At 51.2% G+C, this 24,166-nt stretch overlaps 3 protein-coding genes across 5 annotated transcripts; all 3 read right to left on the bottom strand.

Moving 5' to 3' along the window:
• Positions 1–1,238: 1,238 nt before the first annotated feature.
• On the bottom strand, positions 1,239–6,727 carry Klk9 (kallikrein related peptidase 9). Its single transcript, XM_034485974.2, has 5 exons — positions 5,383–6,727; positions 5,087–5,243; positions 2,879–3,144; positions 1,711–1,847; positions 1,239–1,399 (listed from the first exon to the last, which is right to left on the bottom strand). The coding sequence occupies exons 1-5, from the start codon at positions 5,423–5,425 to the stop codon at positions 1,247–1,249; spliced, it is 756 nt and encodes a 251-aa protein (XP_034341865.1). The 5' UTR covers positions 5,426–6,727; the 3' UTR covers positions 1,239–1,246.
• A 6,143-nt stretch (positions 6,728–12,870) lies between these two features.
• Klk10 (kallikrein related peptidase 10) lies at positions 12,871–17,157 on the bottom strand. Its single transcript, XM_034513212.2, has 6 exons — positions 17,059–17,157; positions 16,581–16,707; positions 15,437–15,620; positions 14,684–14,958; positions 13,929–14,062; positions 12,871–13,518 (listed from the first exon to the last, which is right to left on the bottom strand). The coding sequence occupies exons 2-6, from the start codon at positions 16,669–16,671 to the stop codon at positions 13,366–13,368; spliced, it is 837 nt and encodes a 278-aa protein (XP_034369103.1). The 5' UTR covers positions 16,672–16,707; positions 17,059–17,157; the 3' UTR covers positions 12,871–13,365.
• A 1,826-nt stretch (positions 17,158–18,983) lies between these two features.
• On the bottom strand, positions 18,984–23,440 carry Klk11 (kallikrein related peptidase 11). Of its 3 annotated transcripts, none has more exons than XM_034513189.2 (6): positions 23,309–23,440; positions 21,569–21,643; positions 21,079–21,235; positions 20,379–20,644; positions 19,778–19,914; positions 18,984–19,452 (listed from the first exon to the last, which is right to left on the bottom strand). In XM_034513189.2, the coding sequence occupies exons 1-6, from the start codon at positions 23,358–23,360 to the stop codon at positions 19,300–19,302; spliced, it is 840 nt and encodes a 279-aa protein (XP_034369080.1). In that variant the 5' UTR covers positions 23,361–23,440; the 3' UTR covers positions 18,984–19,299. The 3 variants fall into 3 exon arrangements, with proteins under 3 accessions (XP_034369080.1, XP_076789098.1, XP_076789107.1); XM_076932983.1 differs by having other exon boundaries at positions 21,569–21,785; positions 23,309–23,394; XM_076932992.1 differs by lacking the exon at positions 23,309–23,440 and adding an exon at positions 21,786–21,850.
• Positions 23,441–24,166: the final 726 nt, after the last annotated feature.

Here is a 24,166-nt window from a genome sequence, read left to right as displayed (position 1 = left end):
GCACCTACCCCCGGAGTAGATCGGAAAGAGATGGGTCAGAGGGAGGCAACTGAAATCTGAGCTCCTGGGCCTGAAGGAGGAGGGCTAGTATTTGGATATCTTGGTCTGGGCGAGGAGGAGCAGAGCCTGGACCCGGAGTCTGAGGGAGGAAAGTGGAAGCCCGAATCCCTGAGTCCGAGAGAAGTGAGTTGGGGTTTGAATACCTCATCTGAACCCCTGGATCCAAGGAAGGAGCGATAAGATCTAGACTCCTGAGTTTGAGGGTGGAGGTTGAATCTGAAGGAGGACTGGGGGTTTCTCCAGGGTCGGAGGAAGCAGGGGGCTGGGATTAAATTCTCTGTCCTTCATGAAGGACGGGCTTGGAACTGAGTTTTGTGGAAATTGGGAAAGGCGTGTGTTCTGGTTGGGGACTTTGAGGGTGGATCAGTAACCAGCCCGGGGCATCTGGGTAGGCAGGTTAGGGTGGCGCTGTAACCTGGTTTCCCCTTCCTCCCAGGGCGGCGGGACCAGCCCTGGCTAAAGTCCCAAGGTGCTGCTGCAATAGGCTTGTTGTTAAGGTTAGCGCAAAGGTTCGGCCGGTGCAGGTTCCTTCTTTTACCCTTTCCTCCCCACCTGTGCGCACCCTTTATCCCACATTACAGGCGACAGGAAGTCATCGTTCCTATGGTTTATTCTGACTCATCTGGTGGGTCTGGAGAGATCAATGCCCCCATCATCCTCTCTCAAGAGTCAAACCCACGACACACCTGGGGCAGAACCCAGAGCCGTCTGAGGTCCACGTGCACGGAGTAAACGCAGTCCTAGCATCTCTAGGTATGGGGATAAACGGGATGGAGTCTTGAGAAGAAATCCTATTGGGTGAAATTTAAAGGGATGCAGCAGCTATTTAGTGAAAGATATTTCTTGGCGGTGATCCTGAGGGTAGGGCTATTCCAGAGAATGGTGATTAAAATCGTGTAGTATGGGCCCGGAGCAAAGGAGGCGTGTCTCAGTTGGTTTTGAGGGGGCGTGGTCTTATTATAATTGATTTGCCTGGGAGCAGAACCCAAGAGGGAAGATGACCTAAGTGGGTGGACTCTTTGAGAGGAGCCTAAGTAAGGAGTGAATTCTGAGGGTCAGAGTCTGAGGGGGTGGAGTTTTATTATCCTGGGCTTTGACACACGTCAGAGAAGCTGGGGCTGTGGAATCCTGCTGTATCTTCTCTTTCTACATCCATCTTCCTCTCCAGTCTGTCCTTAGCATGGACTCAGTTTTTTTCCATGGTGTCTTCAATCCAGTCCAGGTAGTGGAAGACACTAGTGTAGACAGCGGGTCTCTGGGGTCTGGAACAAGGCTCAGACCCCCCAGACACTATACCTGCCAAGGTTCCTTTGCACACCAGGGGTCCCCCAGAGTCACCCTGTGCATGGTGAAGAACAGAGCTGTTAGCTAGGCCTATTCATGAGAATTGAAGCTTCTTTTTTGAGAAAGCTGAACAGCTTTCCTGCTGTTGAATACCCAGGAGGCCTGGTCTGTAGTCTCTCCTCTCTTAGACCCAGAAATAAAAGCTCACACATCTCACGTCCCCAAACCCCACCATGTAGCATCCTGGGCTCACAGAACCTCCCAGGACTCAGCCTGGATCCCTAGGTCCTAGAGTCTGTGGTTCCAGCCATCTCCTACTCTGAGGTATAGAAAAGGGCTTTTATCCTCCTGCAGGGGATGGCTCACCTGGCAAGAGCCTCGGCCACCCTCCCACAGGCCAGCACACAGCATCTTCTCAGAGATGTGGCCTGGGTATGCCAAGCGGCAGAGCTTGTTGTCGAGGACGCTAATGTTGGCGCACTGCAGTGTCATTGGATACTGTACTGTTGGGGAAGAAGGGTGGAGGATGTTCCCAGAATCCCAGGCAGCACCCCCAAGAACCTTCCCTGCAGCCCTTCCTTCCTCAGGACTCCCACAGAGTCACTGGGCCAAGACTCAGAGATGACATCCAGACAGTCAACTCAGGGCTGGAGAAAGAATAGATGGCTAAGAGGGGGAAAGGCCAAGAGAGAGAGAGGAAGTGAAACAGGAAGGTGGGGGGGGTCACGGGAGTGGGGTGAATAAAGACCAGGGAGGGAGATAAACATCCCTGAGGTAAAAACCACAGCCAGAGGCAAATGGCAAGGCAGCCATGCAGAGAAAAGGGTTGAGAGACATGAACAGAAACTGGACAACACGGTAGGGGCACATGGTCCCTTGTAGATAGAAATCTCTCGAGTGTAGCCCCTACTGCTACTCTGTGGGAAGCCTATACTATTGATTCTGCCAAGTGGGTGCCATTTTGAGAGTATAAGCACCTTTTGTACCCATGTATATGTATGTGTATATGATGTATATAATGCTGTATACACCAGGTTGGCTTCAAATTCCTAGAGATCTGTCTGTCCCTACCTCCCAAATGTGGAGATTAAAAACACACACCACCACATCCTGTCCTGAATTTTTCATATGTATATACACGTAAGATATGCACATGTATGTGGTGTGTGTGTGTGTGTGTGTGTGTGTGTGTGTGTGTGTACAGAGGCAAAGGAGGCCGTCAGATCTCCTGCTCTGTCACTCTACTACGCTATATTCCCTCGACACAAGGTCTCTCGCTGAACCTGGAGCTAAGCTGAGCGCTAAGAAGTCCTATGGAGGAGGCCCCTGGGAAGGGAAGAGGGGGAAGAAAAAAAAGGAGGAGAAAAAGAGTAGGAAGAGGTGGGAAGAGAAAGGAAGAAAATGGAGGAAGAGGATGGAGAAGGAGAGGGAAAGCAGAGGTGAGATTTAGGAGGAGATGGAGGGGGCAGGGAGGAGGAAGAGAAAGAAAGGAGAGATGGTAAGAGATGAGCAAGGGTTAAGGGCAAACCCATACTTCTGGAGCTTGACACACTGCCCCAGCCGGAGATAAGGCACTGGGTGCCCACACTTGGTATTGTCTCGGTGAGGTTGAGGGGTTGCACAGCTGGATTCAGCCGGACCTTCCGAGGTAGCCGGATCAGCATAATATCATCATTGTGGTCATTGGCAGAGAGATCCGGATTGAACCCAGGATGAGGGAAGAAGTCTGTGACCAGAAGCAGCCTCTCAGGGCCTTCCCACTGCCACAGATGATGCTCCCCGAGGCGGACCCACAGGTACCTGTGAGGGCAGGCTTCAGAGATCAGGCTGGTGACAGGAGGCTCAGTCCACCCAAGGTCCTGTATGCCCCTCCACAGCCACACCCTCTCCGAGGCTCTGCTCCTTGTAGTCTACTTTCCGAAATCAGTTGCTTTCTTCCCATCCCACCTGGGGCCTCAGTGGTGACCTGGGTCCACTGGAACCTTGTGGATGCATAGGAACCCCACCTACCACACAAAAACCACGCCCCTGCTCCCACAGGTCTAGTGGCTTCTGTGGGAGTGGCTTTAAGTGTTTTCAACGTGTGTACGAAGGGGTGGGATATGGATAACTTCCAAGTTTTCCAAGAGGCCTAAAAGCCACTTCCATCTGTAATATTCTTTATTGCCCAGGTATTTCTCCCTCAGTTCTAACCTTAGGTTCCCTTGATGCAGCTCCAGCAAACTTGCTCTGGTCTAAGTTCATGTTATGAGCACGTAGGGACTTTCTATGGTCTCCAGGTCCCCTAGCTTCCAACTTGCAATAGGAAACATCAGGATGATAGTTGAAAACTTGGGGGTTGGGGAGTATGAGGTATTATTTCTGTGTCTACACCTCTCTGACACCCTGGGGATGAGGAAGCGAGCCCCTTCATCCATCTAGGCCCCCCTGACTGTTCCTCCCTCTCCACAGCCCTGTTTTCTTGGGGACTAAATCAAAATATCACCCTCTCAGCCCAAGATGGTGCCCATCTTGGTAGGATGCATGTTGGGAAATTCCTAGAGGGAATATTGGAATAGCCTGGGTGGCCTTGTCTGAAAAAAAAAATGTAGAGAGGATTCTTTCACCTTATAGTGTCCAGGACCCTAGAACAATTGGAATCAGGATCCCAGAATGCCAAGTCCAACACCTCACTGCCCAGCTTCTGAGATTCTGAGAAGGTCAACTTAGGGGACTATATAGATTCATGCTTCTGACATCCTACATCTTATTTCGTCAGAAAGTTCAAGACTTTTGTCCTGTGGTTGCAAAAGCCCATCATTCTAACACCGAGGAGGAGGAGGTTGTTAGAAGAACAGGAATTCAAGGCCACCTTTGGCTACATGGCAGGTTCAAGAACATCCCAGCTATTCAAAACCCTGTCTCAAAAACAAACTGCAGGATTTTAAGATTGTCTGAATTATATAGCATACTAGTGGTCAAAGATTCTAGAATCCCAATATTCTAGGACAGTAAGACGAGTTTTACAGATCCAGTACCCGTGTGTAAACATTTGATTTACAGAAGGTTGAGCATCCACAGTTCAGAGCCATCTTGGCCCACAAGACTCTGCAAGGGCAGGATTCTGGGATATTAAACCTGCCAGATTTTACATGTTCACCAGTCTAGCTGTGGTTGGCAATCTAGTAATTCCTGACTACAGGCTTCTAGAATTTCCCCCTCCTTCACTCCTTTCTCTCTATTCTTCTTTCTTTCTTCCCTACATTACATCACTCTTCCTCTTCTCTCTTTATCCTCTCCCTTTTATATTCCCTCCATCACTCTTCTCTCTCTCTCTCTCTCTCTCTCTCTCTCTCTCTCTCTCTCTCTCTCTCTCTCTCTCTCTCTCTTTTCTTCAGACAGAGTTGCATGTGTGCCAGCTGGCCTAGAACTTTATGTAACCGAGGATAATCTTGAATTTCTGATTGTGCTGGGATGCCTATAACCTCAGCACTCTGGGGAAGCAGATGTCTGTGGATCTCTGTCCCAGGTCAGACTGGTCCACACTGCAAGTTCCAGGAGAGCCAGGATTACTACGCAGTGAGACCCTGAAGAACTTATGTATTGAGTCTTAGAATCAGGTCTCTGAGCAGGTAGTTAAGAGCCCCGGTTTGATGTCAGCCCTCTCCTGCCTCCAATCCCAAACCCCCAAACCCCCAAGCCAGGCCTTCCCCTCCTCCTGTTTCCCAGTCCTTTCTGGGCCTGGCCGGCTCTGGACACTCACGGCTTGCGGCAGTGAGCAGCTGTGAGCAGCCATTGGTCATTGATGAGTGTGGCTCCACAGAGCTGTCGGGTGAGGTAGAAGAGGCCGGCCTGCCAGGGTTGAGAGTTGCGCTGGCATTCCCGGGCTCCCACGGCGCGGGTGTCAGCTCCACAGTGGCCTAGGGTGCGGTGGAGGGCAGAGGGGTCAGAACCAGCAGCCTGGGGAGAGCTCGAGGAGGAGTTTCCTGGGGAGTCCAAAGGGCGAGGACACCATATAGGAGAACATGGGGTTGGAGGGTGTGGGTCTGGGCTTCTCACCTGCCAGCAGAGAGAACAGCACCAAGGTGAGTCCCAGCTTCATGGCCTTGGGCACAGGTCCTTCGGCCTGCTACTGGGTGCCTGGCCTTCTTTATGGTAAGCCATAGAGATCTTCCTTCCTCCTCCGTGGGGCCGCCCCTGTGATTAATCAGAGTTGGGAAATGTCCACGGGGGAGGGGGAAGGCCTTATGACAGGGTCCGCTGGAAGGGGATGGGGCACAGGGGACTCTCCATGGGGCCTCCTAGCTCAGCAGACTTGGGTAAATGGGAGAAGGGTGCTGGGCCTTGGAGAGTTTCTGTTGGAGCCTTAAGAAGGTGGGGTTTGCTTCCCATGTCCTCAGACTTCGAGATATGGATTCAAACTGTTCTATGGCTTGGAGGAGGAGGGGAACGGGGAGGAGAAGGAAGAGGAAGAGGAAGGAAGGGCAGACACAGAGAGACAGAGACAGAGAGGCAGAAACAGAGATTATGTACATCTGAGTGAGAATGAAGCTCTCTCCTCCAAACCAAACCTGTTCTGGGACCGCGATCAGGTCTCCTTCCCTCAAGCACGCGGGCCTCTCCTGTGGTGTTGAGAAATCTGGTCCTATCTGGGTTAACCCACTCTTGTCATAACCTGCCCCTTCTCCACAGTTCCCTAAGAGCCCAGGTGCTTACAGTCTCTGGAATCACGCCTGTCTGTCTCCACGCCTCCCCTCTATCCTCTCAGAGCCTCTCACCCGCTGTATTGGTCTTGCCCATCTCTCCCACTTCTATTTTGCCCATCGTTCTCTCCCAGCATGGGGCGAATCTCCTGGGAGAGCACAGCCTGGGTCTGACTCATCCCTGTCCCCAATGTCACCCTGGTCTGGGTGGGGCTCTCTGGAGTCCTCCAAAGATGGCAATGATTGAGTGTCTTTCTCCATATCCTTCTTTTTCTGATAAACTCTTACTCATCCTCAGGATCCAATGCCCTCTGCTGACATGCCTTCAATGACTTCAGGCTAAGGCTGACTTGGCCTCATGTCCACTTTCTGATGCCCAGGAGCCTGAATATCAAGTTGAGATCTGCTCCCTGGCACACCCCTGCCCTATGGTGTTGAAGTGTGAGCTGGACCATGTGTGTGCCTAGTTCTCCTGGGGGTCAAGGTTAGATGTGTGACTTAGGTACTGGGGCCTTTAAATGGCAATGACAAGCAGAGCTGCAGGGAGGGAGCGATGGCGCCGATGAACAGGTATTACTCTCATCAGAGGGCCTGCTGAGATGGTTCAGTGGGTAAGGTAGTTTCTGTGCAAAGCTGAGGACCTGAGTTCAATTACCAGAGCTCCTGTTAAACACACCATCACCACCGCCACTACCACCAAACAGGCAAAAACCAAAACAGGCACAGTGGTTCATGTTCTTTTAGTTCCAGCACTCAGGAGATGATGACAGGCAGACCCTGGGGCTTGCTGGCAAGCCAGGTTAGCCAATCTGTGAGGTCCAGGTTTAGTGAAAGGCTCTGTCTCAAAAAATAAGAAGCAATGAGAAGGCTCTGTGGATAAAGTGGCCTGCTGCCAAGCTTGACCTGTATTTGATCCTCAGGACCCACATGGTGGAAGAAAGAAAGAATTGATTTTTATGAGTTGCCCTTTGACCTCTACGTGTGCACCGTGGCATGAACACCTCTCAGCCCCCATCACACACACACAAAAATTAAAATAATAATAAGGCATAATAAGAAGAGGTAGAGGGCCTGAGGAGATGGCTCAGGGGTTAAGAGCACTGACTGCTCTTCCAGAGGACCCCAGTTCAATTCCCAGCAACCACCGTGACAGCTCAGAACTGAGACTCCAGGAGATCCGATTCAATGCTCTCTTCTGGCCTCTTTTGGTACTGCATGTACATAGTTTTCAAACTCACATATAGGCAAAATGCACATACATGTTAAATAAATAAATTATAAAAATAAAAAAGTTAAAGAATGATATTTGCAAAAAGAGGAAAGGGTGGGCAGCAATAGAGGGAGAGAAATGATCTGATCTCTGGACTCCACATACACACACACATGTGCACACACACATGTGCACACACCCCTCTGGCCTCTACATGCACACACACATATGTGCACACACCCCTCTGGCCTTCACATGCACACACACATGTGCACACACACATGTGCACACACCCCTCTGGCCTCTACATGCACACACACATATGTGCACACACCCCTCTGGCCTTCACATGCACACACACATGTGCACAGACATATGTGCACACCCTCTGGCCTCCACATGCACACACACACACATGTACACACGCATGTGCACACATCTCTGGCCTCTAAATGCACACACACATGTACACACACATTTCTGGCCTCCACTTGCACACACACATGTGCACACACCCCTCTGGCCTTCACATGCACACACAAATGTGCACAGACATATGTGCACACCCTCTGGCCTCCACATGCACACACACACATGTGCACACACCTCTGGCCTCTACATGCACACACACATGTGCACACACCTCTGGCCTCTACATGCACACACACATGTGCACACACACCTCTGGCCTTCACATGCACACACACACACATGTGCACACACACATATGCACACCTCTCTGGCCTCCACATGCATATACACATGTGCACACACATGTGTACACACTTCTGGCCTCTACATGCACACACACATGTGCACACACACCTGTGGCCTCTACATGCACACACACACACATGTGCACACACACCTCTGGCCTTCACATGCACACATACACATGTACGCACACACATATGCACACCTCTCTGGCCTCCACATGCATATACACATGTGCATACACCTCTGGCCTCTACATGTACACACACACATGTACACACACACTTCTGGCCTCCACTTGCACACACACACATGTGCACACACCTCTGGCCTCCACGTGCACACACACATGTGCACACACCTCTTGCCTCCACATGCATACACACACACACATGTGTACATGAACACATACACATACCAAACAAAAAGTGCCTGCAATGTGAAGAATATTTAACAAACTGTCTTCTCAGCTCCCACCCCAAGCCTGAGCCCTGCATAGTCTTCAAGTGCATGCCAACCAAAGGGTGCAATCACTCCCCGTGCAGTTGTGGATGCCTCTGAGAGCAGAAAGTAGACACTGTGTGCTAAGAACTACATTACCTGCTTTAAGGGTACACTTTAGGGTCCAGGGGGATGCCTCAATGGGAAAGGGCATTTGCTGCTTTTTCAGAGGATCAGGGGTGGGGAGTGGGTGTTCAGTTCTCAGCAGCCATATCAGGTAGCTCACAGTAGCCTGTATTGAGTTAAAGCTCCAGATCCTGGAGATCTGATGCCCTCTTCTGGTATCTGAGTGAGTGAACACATTCATCTACATACCACATAAAATTAAATAAAAATAAAATAGATCTTAAAAGTCTGTGCTAATAGCTATCCTCAAAAAAGATTTATTTTGTTCACGTGTTACCGATGTTTGCTCATGCTGGGCCCCTGCGACAGTTCTCACACCAAGAGCTTTTTAACAGCCGAGCTATCTCTTTCCCCTCTAGCAGCTACGCAGCTACCTTTTAAAAATCACATTAGTTTATTGTATGTGGGCACGATACAGAATGTGCGTGGAGGTCAAAGGACAACGGTGGGGGTCATTTCTCTGCTTTCCACTGTGTGGATTGTGGGGGTCAAACTCGGGTCATCAGGCTTGGCGACAAGCTCTTATGCCCACTGAGCTGGTTACCTCTCCGCCCCAATCATTTGAGTGGGCTTTTAGAAAAAGTATTTAGATTCTTGGATTCTATGCACATGGATTTTTTTTTCCTGGATGTATGTATGTGTATCACCTCATATCTGAAGATGTCAGAGGAAGGCATTGGACCCCTTGGAACTGGAGTTATAGATGGTTGTGAGCCACCCTGCTGGGGTTGAGCCTGGGTCCTCTGTGCTCATCCGGTGTTCTTAAGCACTGAGCCATCTCCAGCCCCTCGATAGCCTGGGCTTAAATAAGTTGGTTTCTATGATCCCATTTAGTATGGATGAGTCTAATCTAGCAGGTATCTCTGTTTCAGGGTAGGGGCCGAAGCAGAGTGTGACAGGGACAGGGAGGATGTTATCAAATAAAAACACAGTACAACAGCTGCTGTCACAGGTGTCACAGAGGAAATGGGGTCTGTGAAGGGAAGGAAGGATATCATTTGAAATGTAGATGAATAAAATGATTAATAAAAAAAAACCCCACCCCCTCAAAAAAGAGATTGGCAACCAACGTAAGACACCTTGTCTAGGGCAATCCAGGGAGGCTTCCTGGAGGACGTGACCTCACAGAGACCTGAATGTCAGGAATGTGAGACTAGCCTGTCTCCTAGACCTGATGAGCAGCTTCCTGGGGGTAGGGTTTGGTTAGCGTCACCTCTGGGACTTGGCAGAGGACATAGATGAATTACTTCCAAATATGAGGCCGGTCTGCAAGACCCTACTTACTGTTCTTTGGATTCTCAGATGACACACTGAACTGACATTTCCTGGGTATGCTAATGCTGTGGGATGAGGCAGAGCTGACAGAAGGGAGCTGTAGGTCAGACACCATGCTCTGACCTTACACATCAACACTCTGTGGGCTCTGGGCCTGGCATATAGCAGAGTCTCAATTAATTGGTGTTCGAAAGGGGAAAATGTGCTGATTGAATAAGTGAACACTTTTCTTCTCCATCCTTTTTCTGATGAACTCTTATTCATCCTTTAATACCCAAAACTATGTGCCTCTCTATCAAGATTTCTGTGTTCCCTTTATTTAGGTCTAGGGCAGGTCAGGATGCTCACACACATTTATATTTCATCTGAATTCTGTGAAGAACTCCATAAGCCTTTTGAAATGGATACATTTATCCACAGACCATATCAAGATGGGGAAAATGACCTCTCTCTCTGACAAGACCCTCAGAGCCCTTAGCATACAGCCCAGTTTTTCCCCTAAAACCCACGGGAAGGCTCCTTGGTGACTTTAGCTGTGGGGGCTTTCTGCTGTAGCTGGGAGTGGGCGTGGATGCTGCACCAGACCCTTGAGTTCCAGGGCCCCAAGGGAGGCAGAGAGTGTATCAGGTGACCCAAAGGTTCCTGGTTCCTGCCAGGACAGGAAGAACTGGTGTTGGGTGGACCCAGAAATGAGACCTAGTAGGAGGGGGAGAGGAAGTGGTTAAAAGACCCTTCTGGAAGGTTAGGAGGAATAGAGAATCTGATTTTCCCATCAGTCCTATGGGTGGGCTGGGGGTGAGGCAGGAAAGGAAACCGTCAGAAGAGAGACCCTTTGCTCCAAAGTCTAGCTAAAGTGTCTCACTAGCTGAGAGTCAGGGATTCCAGCACACTTAACCATATTGAGTTTTTGTTTGTTTGTTTTAGTTTTTGTTGCTAAGAGCCGTGTTTATTTATTGTTTCAAAGTCATGTGTATTTGTACATATCTGTAGATGGGTACGCGAATGTAAGTGCAAGTGCCCGAGGAAGCCGGAGGCATCTGACCCCTTGTGTGCTGATAGCCAAACTCAGGTTCCCCTGTAGGAGCAGCACACACTGTTAACCACTGAGCCATCTCTCCAGGTGTCCTGGCTGGTTTTGTGTCAACTTGACACAAACTAGAGTCATCACAGATGAAGGAGCCTCAGTCGAGGGAACACCTCCGTGAGATACAGATGTAAGGTATTTTCTTAATTAGTCATTGGTGGGGAGGGCCCAGCTCATTGTAGGTGGTGCTATCCCTGGGCTGGTCTTGGGTTCTATAAGAAAGCAGGCTGAGCAAGCCATGGAAGGAAGTCAGTAAGCAGCACCCCTTCCATGGCCTCTGTATCAGCTTCTGACTCCAGGTTCCTGCCCTGTATGAGTTCCTGTCCTGACTTCCTCCAATGATGAACAGTGATATGTTACTATAAGCCAAATAAACCCTTTTCTCCCCAACTTGCTTTTTTGGTCATGGTATTTCATTGTATCAGTAGAAATCCTAACTAAGACACCAGCCCATATCTTAAGTATTTGGAATTTTATGTTTTTATTTTGCCTGCATGTATATGCCCCACATGAGTGCCTGGAGACCAGAAGAAAACATCAGAGTCCCTGCAACTGGAATTACAACTGGTTGTGAGCTGCTGTGTGGATGCTAGGAGTTAATTCCAGGGCCCCTGGAAGAGCAGTCTGCACTCTTAACTGCCGAGCCATCTCTCCAGACCTTTCTCCCCTCTTCCTCTCTTACTGTCTTTTTAATGTTTGTTTTTTGTGTATTCGTGCACATGCATGCCACAGTGTCCGTGTGGTGGTCAGAGAACAATTTGCAGTGTCTGCTCTTTCCCTCCATCTGTGTGACCCAGGGAACTAATTGACTGGCCCAATATTTACCTCTCTCCTCCCCTAAGAATTTTCTGGATCCCTCAGAGACTGTTAACTGTCACCATTGTAGGTAACCACCTTTCCAAGTGCTCCCGATTTGGAGTTGCACCATGTCTGTGGTGGTCTCATCAGATGCCCCCCAGAAGCCAACCTATGATCTCACTTAGATACAATGGCATAATTATATTGAGGTAACTAGATGTCCATATGATGCTAACTTCAAACCCCATTGAAAAGCCCATTCTGACTATTGTGAAAACCAATGAGCCAGATTCTTCTTTGAGAAGCCCACACTCCTGGGATAGGTGAGATGACTCAGCGGGTAAAATTACACAACCTGAGTTCTATCCCTGGGATTCACACAGTGGAAGGAGAGAACGAACTCTCACTAATTGTTCGCTGACACACACACACACCTGTGCACACTTAAACAAATAGATATGTAAATATAATAATAAAAAGAAGGCCGTGTCTATGCTTTTAGATGTGTCTTGCTTTCTTCCAAAGTGCCTCTCTTTCTTTTAACCCTCATGCTTAAAATCCATGTTAAAAATTTCTTGCAATAAATTCCAACTTGGGCAAGTAAGATGACTCAGCGGGTGAAGGCACCACCCAGCCTGACATCCTGGATTCAGTCCCTAGGATGGGAGAACTGGCTCCTGGGGTGTCTGTCCTCTGACATCCATGCATGTGTTTGCATTCATGCACGTGAATAAATAAATGCCTTTGTAAACTAAGAAGATATGTAAAGATTGCTCGGTGGGTAAATGTGTTCACCATTGAACCAGATGACTTGACTTCTGCCTCTGGGACCCACACGGTAGAAAAAAAAGAACCAACTGATTTTGACCTCCACACATGTTCCATGCTGTGTACACGCATGCACATACACAAAATAAATGTGATTTGAAAAAAAAAAAAAAAAGCCTCCAACTCTACTGCAGAGTGTATCATCATGAAACCCAGCTTTACCGGAACTGAGGTCCTTAAAACATGAAAGGACTCTGAGGGTGCTCTGGGTGGCAGTGTGGAGCTGGACTCTTCCTTGCTGCTGACATATATGAAGGCTGCCCTCTGTGCACTCACTGGCTCTGATCCCAGACAGAGGCACACACACTGGAGGTCAGAGTGGGTAGTGTTTAATCATAGATTCATGCACGTGAATAAATATATGCTTTTGTGTTCATGTCTCTGTGATAATTACCATGAAAACACACACACAGACACACACACACACACACACACACACACACACACACACACACACACACGATCCATCATGGTCTCCATACAACTTATGTAAGAGGTAGACAATTCATTGTCCCCGTTTTTCAGACAAGGTAACCAAGGCTCAGAGAGAGTACCAGGCTTGTCCCAGTCATACAGAAGAGGGAGGTAGAGGAAGCCAGGTTGAATGACAGATAACTTCTCTTAGAGACTTGGGGACTGCCAGCTTCCTTGAGGTACTAGAACTTTCCCAGCCACCATTTTCTGCATTTGTGAGCAGAGAACAAGAGTGGGCAGGGGGTGAGAGAGGATAATACATTCTCAGAGGTGTGGGTGGGCATGAGAGGAGGAGAAGGGGTGGGCAGATGCGAGGGGGATGAAGGGCTTCATTTGGTACGAATGACTCTTCGGATCCAGGGGATGTACTTGCAGACCTCGGTGTAGACAGCTGGGTGCTGGGTAGCACCACATGGGTAAATGCCCCATGAGAGGATGCCATGCAGGGTGTCGTCACACACTAGGGGGCCACCGGAGTCACTCTGGGGATGGGAGGAAGGAGATACCATGAAATGAGAGCTGTCACAGTCTGGAGGGCTATTGTTGGGTTAGGATACAGAAGATACTGGGATGGGCCTGGAAGGATGTTAGAAGTTGGGGTGGTAAGGGGATACAGACAGAGGTGATGTTGGCATGGGTGTCAAGTTGGGAGGTGACAATGGAAGTGCAATGGGTTTGAAGCTGGATTTGGCTCATCCAAAATGAGAAGACTGAGAAAGATCAGGGGTTGGCAGGGTGAAAAGTGGGTTGAGGAAGTGGGTTGAGAAGGGGGGGGTAAAGAGTAGGGAGGAGTGAGGATTGGAGAGGAAGGGAGAGAAGTCATAGACAGCTCTTTCAGTGTCTTCCTGTCCCCCAGTCCAGGAGACAGACTTGTTTGCTGACCTGCCCTTACCTGGCAAGAGTCTTGGTTTCTGTCCAGCCCAGCACAAATCATGTTGTTGGTGATCACACCTGGGTAGAAGGCCTCACACTGCTTCTGACTGAGGAGAGTTACCCTGGAACAGCTCAGGCTCCTGTTGTACTTCACTGGGAACAGGCCAGTCACACAGGGCCCAGTTAGTCCTCTCTTCCAGACCCCAGAGTCCAGCCCCAAGCCTTTCTCCTGCATGCCCAGGAAACCTAACCCCATCCCTCCACCCTTAGGCACAGAAATTCATACCCTCGTGCTCTTTCCTAGGCCTCCTTTCTCAGACCCAGGGTGTCAGCCCCAGCCTCTTCTCTCAGACCCAGGGGTCTAGATCTTAGCCTTCTCCTCAAACCCAGATGTCAGACCTCAGCCCTCTTCCCTGAAGATGGGAGTCTAGCCACAACCTTCTTCTCTTATACCTAGAGGTCCAGGCCCCAGCTCTCTGACCCCACATCGAGGTGTCTAGACTCCAGCCCTTTCCCCAAGATCCAGGGCTACAAACTCTACCCTCTACTCTCAGATCCAAGAATCCAACCCCAGCTCCTTGGTCCAGTTCATATTCTAGCCTTGTCCCTCGGACCTAGACATCCAGGCTCCAGTTACCCTCCCTCAGATCTAGGGTCTAACTCTCATTCAGCCCTTCTCCCTTTGGACCCAGGAACCCAGGTCACAAAGTCCTCCCCTAAACCCAGGAGTCCAACCCTCTTCCCTAAAGTACACGCTTGCAGCCCAGCTCTTGCCTCTTCGGGTGGCTGTGGTCCCCCAGCCTGAGACCTGGCACTCCTGCCCTGGTTGAGTGCACCGGTAGGGCAGTTGCACAGGATGCACGCTGGACGTCAGCTTCACAGGACGGCTCAGTTTCAGCATCATGAGGTCGTGTTCATCTGAGCGGTGTGGCAGGACGGGGCCTGAGCAAGGCTGGTACATGGGGTGGAAAACGGGGGCATTCGTGGAGCGCAGTTGCTCCTTCTGGAAAAGCAGCAGGTGGTCATCCCCAACTCGAGCTGTCAGTGGCCTGGGGAAGGAAGAGAAGAGAGATGGAGGCAAAGCCTTCATGAAGACAGAGCCTGATCTCAGTCCTTGGGTCAGAGGGTGGGGTTAGTGGAGTGGGCTCCTGAGATCAGAGGGCCTGGGAGAGGAGATGGGGCTGGTCCCCTGGGACTGAGGGAAGAGGCTGAGACTGAAATCCTGAGTCTGAGGGAAGAGAGTAAGAGTTTAAGGGTTGAAGACTGGGGTTTGCTATGCCCACCTCTCCTTTCTTCGTGTCACCTGGTCCTTTCTCCCTGCCTTGCAGGCATATGAGGAGACTACAGGTCTTAAATACTGACTTCTGTGGACAGGTACGATGGGCTCACAGCGACCCGCCCTGGCGCTGCAGCTTGGATCCTGCCTCTTTTGTAGGATGGCTGACACTCCTAATCTGACCGAAGCTGGATGAATGCCTGGGTCCGATCCTCCCCCACTCCTCCATTGTTACCTGAGTTGTTACTTACTTCTTTCTCCAGCAATGTGCGGCCGTGAGCACCCAGTTCTGGTCCACGAGGACACCCGCGCATTGGAACTGGAGGTTATGGAAGAGGGAGACCTGCCAGGGATGAGAGTCACGTGCGCACAGGGCGCCGGAGGCTTCGAGGTTTAGGCGCGTGTCGTTTCCCGGGAGCACCAGAGCCTGAGCCGCTGGATAGAGAAGTGGGACAAGGGGATCAGGTCTTGCCGGGCCCGGTCTGGGTTCCGGGTTAGTGAAGCACTTCACAGGATTGGCCTCTAGGGGGCGCAGCTGAATCGTAAGCCGTGGGAAAAGAGAACTCTGCGAACCAGTTGCTGAGGCGTGAAAGGGCAAGAGGGGTTAGAAGGGACTAAGACACCCCAAAGCTGAGGCTTGAGTGGGAGTCGGATGAAGGGTGAAGCAATGTGCAGGAAAGGCAGGGACCTAGCCTATCGGGCTGTGACCTAGCTATGAGCCTAGGCAGAGCACTGTGCAGAGGGAGTGTGATAGGTAAGGGGCGAACAGGGGGGCCAGAGGGGCAGAGACACAGTGAAGCAGTAAGAAGCAAAGACCAGAATACAATGAGGCGGTAAAGGAAACAGTCAATACGGTGGAGGCAGTATGGAGCAAGAGACAGGACACACAGTGGGGCAGTAAGGACGAACTCAATGAGGCAGTGAGGAGGAGACAGGGACAAGGTGGGACAGCAAGAGATGGGGTCAGAACTCCGAAAAGCGCTAGACAGATGGGAAGAGATGTGCAAAAGGGAAAGGTAGTTATAGTCCAAGGATGGCAAGATGCTCCAACACTGCACAGCAGGTTAGGGGTACTGTAGCACCTCCTTTAGGAAGAGGCAGGGATGCAATGGGTCTGCAAGGGCTGAGGAGAAGGCATGCAAGGCTGAAAGAGGGGAAGAGCCAAGGCAGAAGAAGCAAAGAGGTGGAGAAGCTGATGGAGTGAAGGGACTGGGTTCTCTAACAGTTGGGCGCGGCATCTGCGGACAGAGCCCACCCGAGGGTGGATCCTGCTTGGGATGTCTATGTGGGTGCCAGGCCCCCAGGAAGGCGAGCTGGCTGCAGTTGCAGTGGCTACATTCCCTCCACCTCCGGTCCTGGCCCTTCCCTCCTGTCGCCCCCGGGCCCCAGGCTCACCCCAGAGTTGCACCATCAGTAGCGGCAGCAGCAGCTTCACTAGGGACGAGGAGCCAGAGGTAGTGGAGAGGTGGAGAAGCAGGACCCTCATAGCTGATACCTGGCTTGCAGATGCTGAAGTGGAGGCCTAAAATAGATGCTCGGTCAAGACCCCCTGCCTCAGCACACCTGAGCCACTTCAGTGGAGCCTACTCCACAGGCCCCAGGACTCCAGTCCTTTCTCCTCTAGAGGGGAGCGCTTTATGCACCTAGCCTTTCTTGGCCACCAGCCATTCTGAGTTCCAGGTCCACACTCCTTCGTGGGTAGGTGGGAGTCCTGCTTAGAGCCCGTGGGAACCTTTTCCTAACCTCAGAGCGGAGGGACTTCCCCATGCTGCAGGGAAATCAAGGCTATGAAAGAGTTCCTGCCCGTTGCCTGAGGGTCTCCACCCATCCTCTCGCCATCCACCTCAATAGGGTGGGGTGCATCCCGCTTCACCTGGGAGTCGCCAGTAAGAAGAAAGGAGGAGACTCAGAAGTGTCTCTTGCCCTGCAGTGTGGGCTGCAAACAGTCTTCTGACCAGGGAACCCTGGCTAGACCTTCCCTTTTAACCCTCAAGATCCCGGAAGTTCCCCCCCCCACCCTTCCCCTTAGGGATTCACTCCCTCTCTTTCCCTCTCCCTAATTATAACGTGGGTGAGGTTGGCATTCAACCAGGGCCCCAGATTCCTGCTCTGGGAGGGGCCCTGGAATACAGGCTTCTGCCAGTGACAAGAATATCTTTTGGAGCTGGCTTTCTTGGGGGTTCCCCCGTGCCCTGTTCTGAGAAGTGTTCCCAGGTGTGGTGGGAAGATGGGGGGATTGCGTCTTCTGGGAGCTTGGGATGATGAGATGGTGAGTGACTGCAAGGGGTAGTTGAGAGGGGAAACGAAGAGGGGGAGAGGTATGTGCTGACAGGTGCCAGAATGCGGAAGAAGAGGGAGGTGGGCAGAGTTCAAGTAGGCAAAAGGAAAGAGTGGGAAGGACACAGACAAACTCCCAAGTGTCTAAACCAAGAAACAGTAGGCTCCTTGTGTCTCAGCATGTGCTTAGAGGGTGGGGGTGGGAAGCTATGGCTTTGCACTAAGCCTGTGTGTGAGCATCTTGTACCCTCCCTGTGTGTCTTCAGGTGACACTAGCTAATGAATCACATCAAGGGACAGGCCACATCACCTTGGCTGACACCCTCATTTTGGGTGAGGAATGGGAGGCTCGGAGAGGGCTGTGACTCATAAGAGGTCACACAGCAAGCAAAGTCCACGGGACAACTAGAGACGGTTCTCTCTAATTCCAGCGATCTCTCTCCAAGAGCTGAACAGAACGTCCGTGTTATCTGAGGCATCTTGTCTGTGGAGAACTGTGTTAACTTCAGGGGTCGCTTGCCTCAGCCTTGTTCAGATTTTTGCTACAGTTGATTATGTTAGACCAGCCACCAGCTACTCGGAGCTACAGCGCATTCAAACTGTGTTAAAGGTGACAGGAATTTCCTTTCCACTTTTGTGTCCTTTGACTTCATTTTGGCTAGCAGAGACCAGTTGGCACTGACTTCAGTGGACCGAATCTGGCAGTTGGAAAATAAGGATAGCCTCCTTTACTACCTCTTACTCCATGTGAGAGGAAGCACTCCCTGTGATTACACTTTTGCATGTGCAGTTTCTCATGAAGAGAGATGAACTGAGGGAGTTCTTTCCGCCTGGCTAACAAGATGGCTTGGTGGGTAACAAGGTGGCTTGCTTGGCCAGACCACCTCTGTTTGATCCTGGGACCCCGTATGGTGGAAGGAAAAACAACTCCTGCAATTTGCTCTCTGACTTCTACAAGTCCACCATGGCATGGGCCTCTCCCCGCCCACCCCTAAAAAAAAAAAATGAATGAACAAATCAATGGAAAAACTAAACTAAACTAAAACTAAAAAATTTTAAACAACATAAAAAGAAAGTGAACCAAGCTTTAATGGGACATCGTGTTGGTAGCTAAGAGTCATTGGGCTTCTAAATCTCCGAGTCTTTCAGGTCTCAGCTGTGAGCATGTGCCTTCATCTGTCTGTGCCCGCTTTCATGTCTGCAAAGTAGATAGAAAAATAGGACCAATCTCCTCTGGGTTTGTGAGCATACAGTTGTTAGTAACATTTAAAAGATCTTTGGGGTGGGGGGTGGAGAGATGTTCGGCCGTTCAGAGGACCTGATGCTCTTGCTGAGGACCAGGGTCTGGTTCCCAGCATTCAGATGGTGGCCAGGGGATCTGATGCCCTCCTCTGGACTCCTCAGACACCAGGCAGGCATATGGCGGACAAACAAATATGCAGGCAAACTCTCACACACACACACAGCATTTAAACGCCCTCGGGATCAGGATTAATATGCAGTCGGCACTCAACAGAATCATTTATCATTTAACAAATATTTATTGAAGCCCTGGAATATGCCAGGGACTGTCTTCAAAGCTGAGAACAAAACAACAAAAACCAACCAAACAAACAAAACCAGTGATGATCATATCCAGAGTCACAATTTAGTTCAAGTCAGGATTTGGTTCCAAGCCCCAGGTCGATCAAGTTAGAACATCCCTACACTATCCTCGTGGTGGGTCTGAGAGAGTACATGCAAGGGTCCCCGCTGAGAACTTCTTAGGGCAGAATGAAGAGAAGTCAAAGCATTAAGAAGAGGCTGGAGGGGTTGGGTGGTGGGAAGCAGGTCCCCTCTAATTGTTCTTCATAACCTCGTGGATCCAGTCAAAGTATTTGCAGACTTTTGTATAGACACCAGGCTTTCTGGTGACCGCACACGGGTCCTGACCCCAGGAGATGATGCCTTGAAGAGATCGGTTACAGACCAGAGGGCCTCCAGAGTCACCCTGGCACGAGAGGAGACACAACCTGTTAGCGTCAAGTAGGGTGCTCGGGATGGGATGAGGATGGTGGTGAGGGCGGAGGGCAGATGAAGGAAGAGGTTGATGGTGGGACAATGAGAGGCTGGGAGATGAAGGTGGGATTCTGGGTGAGAATATAGATGGGGCTAGGGTCCAGAGGTTCTTTATGGGTGGCAGAGTTGGAAATGAGGGTAGGCATGGGGAGGCAGGGGTGGATATGGTTGTGGTCAGGTTGTGTGGGGATGTCAGTAAAGATGTGACGGAGGTTGGAATGGGTACGTGGCTGGAGACCCAGCCCCTGCCTGCTGACCTGACAGGAGTCCTTGCCCTCTTTCCGAACACTGGCGCACAGCATGGTGTCTGTGATGTTGCCTGGATAGGCCCTCTCACACTCCTTGTGTTCGATGATGGAGACATTGGCACATCGCAAGGAATGAGGCAGGCGCACTGTGGGGACAGCAGTGGAGGGTATGAGCAGAGATCATTTTTTAGCACCTGGGACAATCCTTGCCCTTACCCATCTCTATGCTTGTAACTGTAGCAACAGCAGCAATGCTATTAATACATTTTTCTCACTGCTTGCTCCCTATGTGTTACCTCTGACCCCACTGTGGTAGGTGGGCACGATTATTGTTTTTAGGATAAAACCAAACTTCAGAGAGGTAAAGCTACCTGCTTTAGATCCCACAACTAGATTTGGGGATCACACCTGTCTCACACCTGTTTCACACCTGTCTCAGTCCTGAGGCCCAAAAGTGAGTCTCAGAATTTCTCACCTTCCTTTTAGCTCATCCCTTTCTTGATAGCCCCAGGTAACCATGCCACTTGGGCGACTCTGATCTTTCTTTCTGAAGATTCATCTGGTCTCCCTTCCCCACATCCCATCTCCCACCCTGATCATGTTTCCCTACACTGGGGGCTGGACGTGGTGCCCCATCCGGAAATGAGGCAGCTGGTGCCTGCAGTGACGCAGTGTGGGGACAGGGTGAGTGGTTGCACTGCCTGGGTGATGAAGGCTGGAGACGACATCTTCACAAGCATTATGTCGTTGCGGTGGTCCTTGTTGGGGAGGCTGTTGTTGAAGTCGGGGTGGGGGAAGGACTGAGTGGCCATTCGCTTCTGTTCACAGCCATCTGTCTTCTCCAGATTGTGTTCCCCAAGAAGGACTATGTAATTGCTGAGGTGGGAAAGATGTGGTCAGAGGTGGAAAGGTAGGGGGACAGGGCAGGGGTGGGGAGGGAGAGATGATGAATTGTGCCTTGTGAACACCCAGACCCATCCAACCTCCACCATAACTCACCGCTTCATCCTCATCCTAAGACCAACCACCTCGTTCCTTTATCATCAACCCAACTAGATCCTCACCACGCAAACTAAAGCCACTCCATCCCCTCCATCTTCAGACCAACTAGACCTCAACCATACACACGAATGCTATTTTACCCTCTCCAGTCTTGATCATTCATGCTAACACCATACCATCCCCAATCCCTCCACCCACTGCTGCCACCCCCACATGTTCTCTCTAGCCCCAGCCCCTCTCTCCATCCATCTCTCCATCTCCAGCCCCCTCCCAGCCCCGCCCAGCCCCGCCCCAGCCCCCGCACCCACGGCTTGCGGCAGTGGGCTGCTGTCAGGAGCCATTTGGGAGCGATGAGGGTTGCCCCGCAGAGAAGCCGCGTCTTCTGAAAGAGAGCCACCTGCCATGGCTGGGAGTGAGGCCTGCACTCATAACCCTTGATGATCCTTGTCTCTCCCCCTACGTGCCCTGAAGGGGTCAAAAGATGAGGTACAAGCATAAGAGGAGGTAGGCTGGTCGAGGGACCCCAGAAATGAGAGTGAGAGGAGCAAAAGGGTAGGTGTTCTCATTCCCAGCTGGCACGTGCTAGCATAAGACTATACTTCCAGGTCAGTGGTGGCTGTCCTAAGATTTTGAGGGGACCCAGCCCCCCTCATTCCTTCTCTTAGACCCACTTGATTATGCCTGGTATAGCTTAGGCTAGTTTATGGGGGTGATCTCCAAGCAAGTGTCACCGTAGTTGTAGGGGGAGACTTAGAAATAGGAGAGGGAGGCCCCACACCCCTCTAAGCCCCACTGTACCTGTTACCAGAGCAATTGCAATGAATCGAAGGATCGTCATGGCCTGGAGCAGCGCAGGACGGGCTCCAGGTTCCCCTGAGGACAAGGAGGGAGGCCCAATCACTTTAAAAGGTGAGGAAGGGTGCCTTTTGGTTTTTCTTCTTTCTGTCACCCGTTGGGTTTCTCTGCTTCTCTGACCCCTGGGGGAACCTCCTGGTTCTCACAACAATCCCCAAACCTGTAAGAAAAGCCTTCTGCTTCTAGAGTGGCCTTGGGCAGAGGCTTGGATCTAGGCTACCAGCTTCCTGGATATGAGAACAACAAAGCTGCTGGGAGGGGCTCTGTTGGGCAAGGCTCCTGGCTCGCTCGGTTTGGTTTAAGCTGCCGGTGGAGAAGGAAGACCCCGGGAGAAATCTTAGAGAATATTTTCCTTCTTCCTTACAGGAGAACCTGGCTTGTTCCACAGCTGGGAGCCCCACAAATGGGAGGACAAGGGGAAGGGGCTACCTACTGGGTAAGGACCTTATTTTTGATGTCCCAACATGCAGAGTATTAGGGACCTGTGAGGTCTGTCTACAACCAGTGAAGTCCCTCCCTCCACCTTGCTGAACTTCTGTGAAGGACAGCTGGATGGACTGGGTGTGGTTGGCTAAGAGACAGCCGGTGCCTACAGCTGCCCTGACTGGCAAGGGTGGGAGAGAAGGGCAGGACTTAGCCACCGAAAGGGACAGAGGTCATTGAGTTTGGGGGCAGCAGTTTGGAGATGAGAGATACAGAGAAAAGCTAAGTGTGGCTTCAAGTCCCTTTCCATCTTCCAAGGACAGACTAGAGGGGGGGAAATGCATCCTGGGACATAAGAGGTCTAGTTTCTAGGATGGCAGTCTTGTGGAATGGGTGGAGGTGGGGGTAGGGAAGAGGGTGGGCATGGGGGAACCTTCCCTTCTGTTCTGGATTTATTCCTCTGGGGATGGGGACTAAAGGGTGCGGTTAGCAGCTGCAGCAGGCTGAGTCTAGGTAAAAAGGCAGGCAGGCAGGCAGGCAGGCAGGAGGTTGGCCCCTGGAGGGGGTGGGAGCTGGGATGATTGGGCTTCTAGTCCTGCCTTATTGCCCTGGGAGAGAGTTGTGTGGGGGCCTTTCCAAGGCAGCCTTGGGGTCAGGGAGCCAGGATGTCACCTGTCTGAGCCCCTTTCTTCCCTGTGGCCTCTTTCTGTAGGTATACCCTTTTCTTTTCAACAGGTCTTCGAGTCTCAGCCCCACCCCACCCCTCTCTCCTCTGTGTGTGTGATTTTGGTCTCTTTACCTCTAGGCTTCTGTCCCTGCTTGTCTTTGGATCCCTGTCTCCTCCTGTCTTAGCTTTTTGTCCTGTGCCACCCCTTTCTAGGCCTCCCACCGTGCCTGTCTCTGTCTTCTCTCTAAGGTCTCCATCACTGGCTCTCCTCCTGTGGGCCTCTCCCTACTCATAGCCTAGGCCCAGTAGGCCCCTTGGCCTCCTTTGGGCCCTCCCTTCTCCTTTCCAAAAAGAGAGGGGGGGAATCTGGGGCGTTGCAGAGGTGGGGCTGCTTGTCAGGTGAAGGGGCAGGACAGGACAGTGGGGGAGGCAGGTCAGGGCCTGTGGCAGCCATGGCTCAAGATAGGAGAGAGAAACCTCAGTGGGTGTGCCAGGGGCCCCAGGACTCTTATGTGGGCCTCCTTTCTCTGCTGACCCTCCCCCTCCCCGCACTCCCCCACCCTGTCTCCACTGCCTACACCTCTGGCACTTACTGTGTTCTGTAGATAATTTCCAGTCACTCTTCAGCCTCCTGGGCATCCTCATCAGATAGCTTCAGGTTCGAAGCCTCAGTTCTCCGGGCTTATGTTTTCATTTAGATCTTCCTTCCGTGGGCCTTCTTTGCCTTTCTCCCCTAACCAGATGTGGGGCGAGGCAGGGTAGGCCCAGGCTCTGCTGGCAGCCTACCGTGGCCTCAAACCCTACGGGCTCTGCCTCTTCCTACCCAGGTGACGTGGGACAGGTGACTCCACCCCAGGTAAGCTCAGTTCCCTACTCTGTGACATGGGGGTGCCGGCCCTGCCTTGGGGTGGAGTGGGGGATAAAATGTCAGGAGGATGCTGGGAAAGGCTACCATCCTTGTGCTTTTGGGTCAGCACACAAAGGTCCTCAGCATATCATGTGTCCTCTTAGACATTTTTTAGCAAGGCCCTCTTTTCTGCCTTTTGAAGAGAATGTGGAGACAGGACCAGTGGGGTAGGAATAGCCAACTACTGGAGCTGGGTTGTTTAATCTCCAGACTCACCTTGGACCACCTCTGACACAATAAAACATACTGGCATCCCATAGCAGATAGAACAGATGAATATTATGGGGCAGTCAGGCATAACACACCACCCCCACTCTGGTCATTTATAAATGATTCGTGAGAAGGCCAAAAGCTGGGGCTGGAGAAGTGGTTCCGCAGTTAAGAGCACTGGCTACTCCCTTTGCAGGACCTGGGTTTAATTCTCAGTGGTCACGCAGTGGCTTACAACTGTGTGTCACTTCAGTGCCAGGGGCTCCAAACCTAATGTCCTCTTCTGGCTTGTGTGGCTCAGAGACACACATGCAGGCAAAATACCCATATACAT

This window comes from Arvicanthis niloticus, chromosome 1 (assembly GCF_011762505.2).
Source record: "Arvicanthis niloticus isolate mArvNil1 chromosome 1, mArvNil1.pat.X, whole genome shotgun sequence".
NCBI lineage: Eukaryota > Metazoa > Chordata > Mammalia > Rodentia > Muridae > Arvicanthis > Arvicanthis niloticus.
This window is presented reverse-complemented; position numbering and strand designations above follow the sequence as displayed.

Excerpts from the sequence above, each read along its gene's own strand:
- Klk9 (XM_034485974.2), bottom strand. The coding sequence starts at position 5,425 with ATGAAGCTGGGACTCACCTTGGTGCTGTTCTCTCTGCTGGCAG. Across the intron at positions 5,244-5,382 it reads GCTGTTCTCTCTGCTGGCAG|GCCACTGTGGAGCTGACACC; the intron begins GTGAGAAGCCCA and ends ACCGCACCCTAG. Across the intron at positions 3,145-5,086 it reads GCTGCTCACTGCCGCAAGCC|GTACCTGTGGGTCCGCCTCG; the intron begins GTGAGTGTCCAG and ends CTGCCCTCACAG.
- Klk10 (XM_034513212.2), bottom strand. The coding sequence starts at position 16,671 with ATGAGGGTCCTGCTTCTCCACCTCTCCACTACCTCTGGCTCCTCGTCC. Across the intron at positions 14,063-14,683 it reads GACCACAGCCACCCGAAGAG|TGAAGTACAACAGGAGCCTG; the intron begins GCAAGAGCTGGG and ends GCCTGTTCCCAG. Across the intron at positions 13,519-13,928 it reads GAAACCAAGACTCTTGCCAG|AGTGACTCCGGTGGCCCCCT; the intron begins GTAAGGGCAGGT and ends TCCCATCCCCAG.
- Klk11 (XM_034513189.2), bottom strand. The coding sequence starts at position 23,360 with ATGAGGATGCCCAGGAGGCTGAAGAGTGACTGGAAATTATCTACAGAA. Across the intron at positions 21,236-21,568 it reads TGCAATTGCTCTGGTAACAG|GGCACGTAGGGGGAGAGACA; the intron begins GTACAGTGGGGC and ends TGACCCCTTCAG. Across the intron at positions 19,915-20,378 it reads CACCACGTCCAGCCCCCAGT|TGCGCCTGCCTCATTCCTTG; the intron begins GTAGGGAAACAT and ends CTGTCCCCACAG.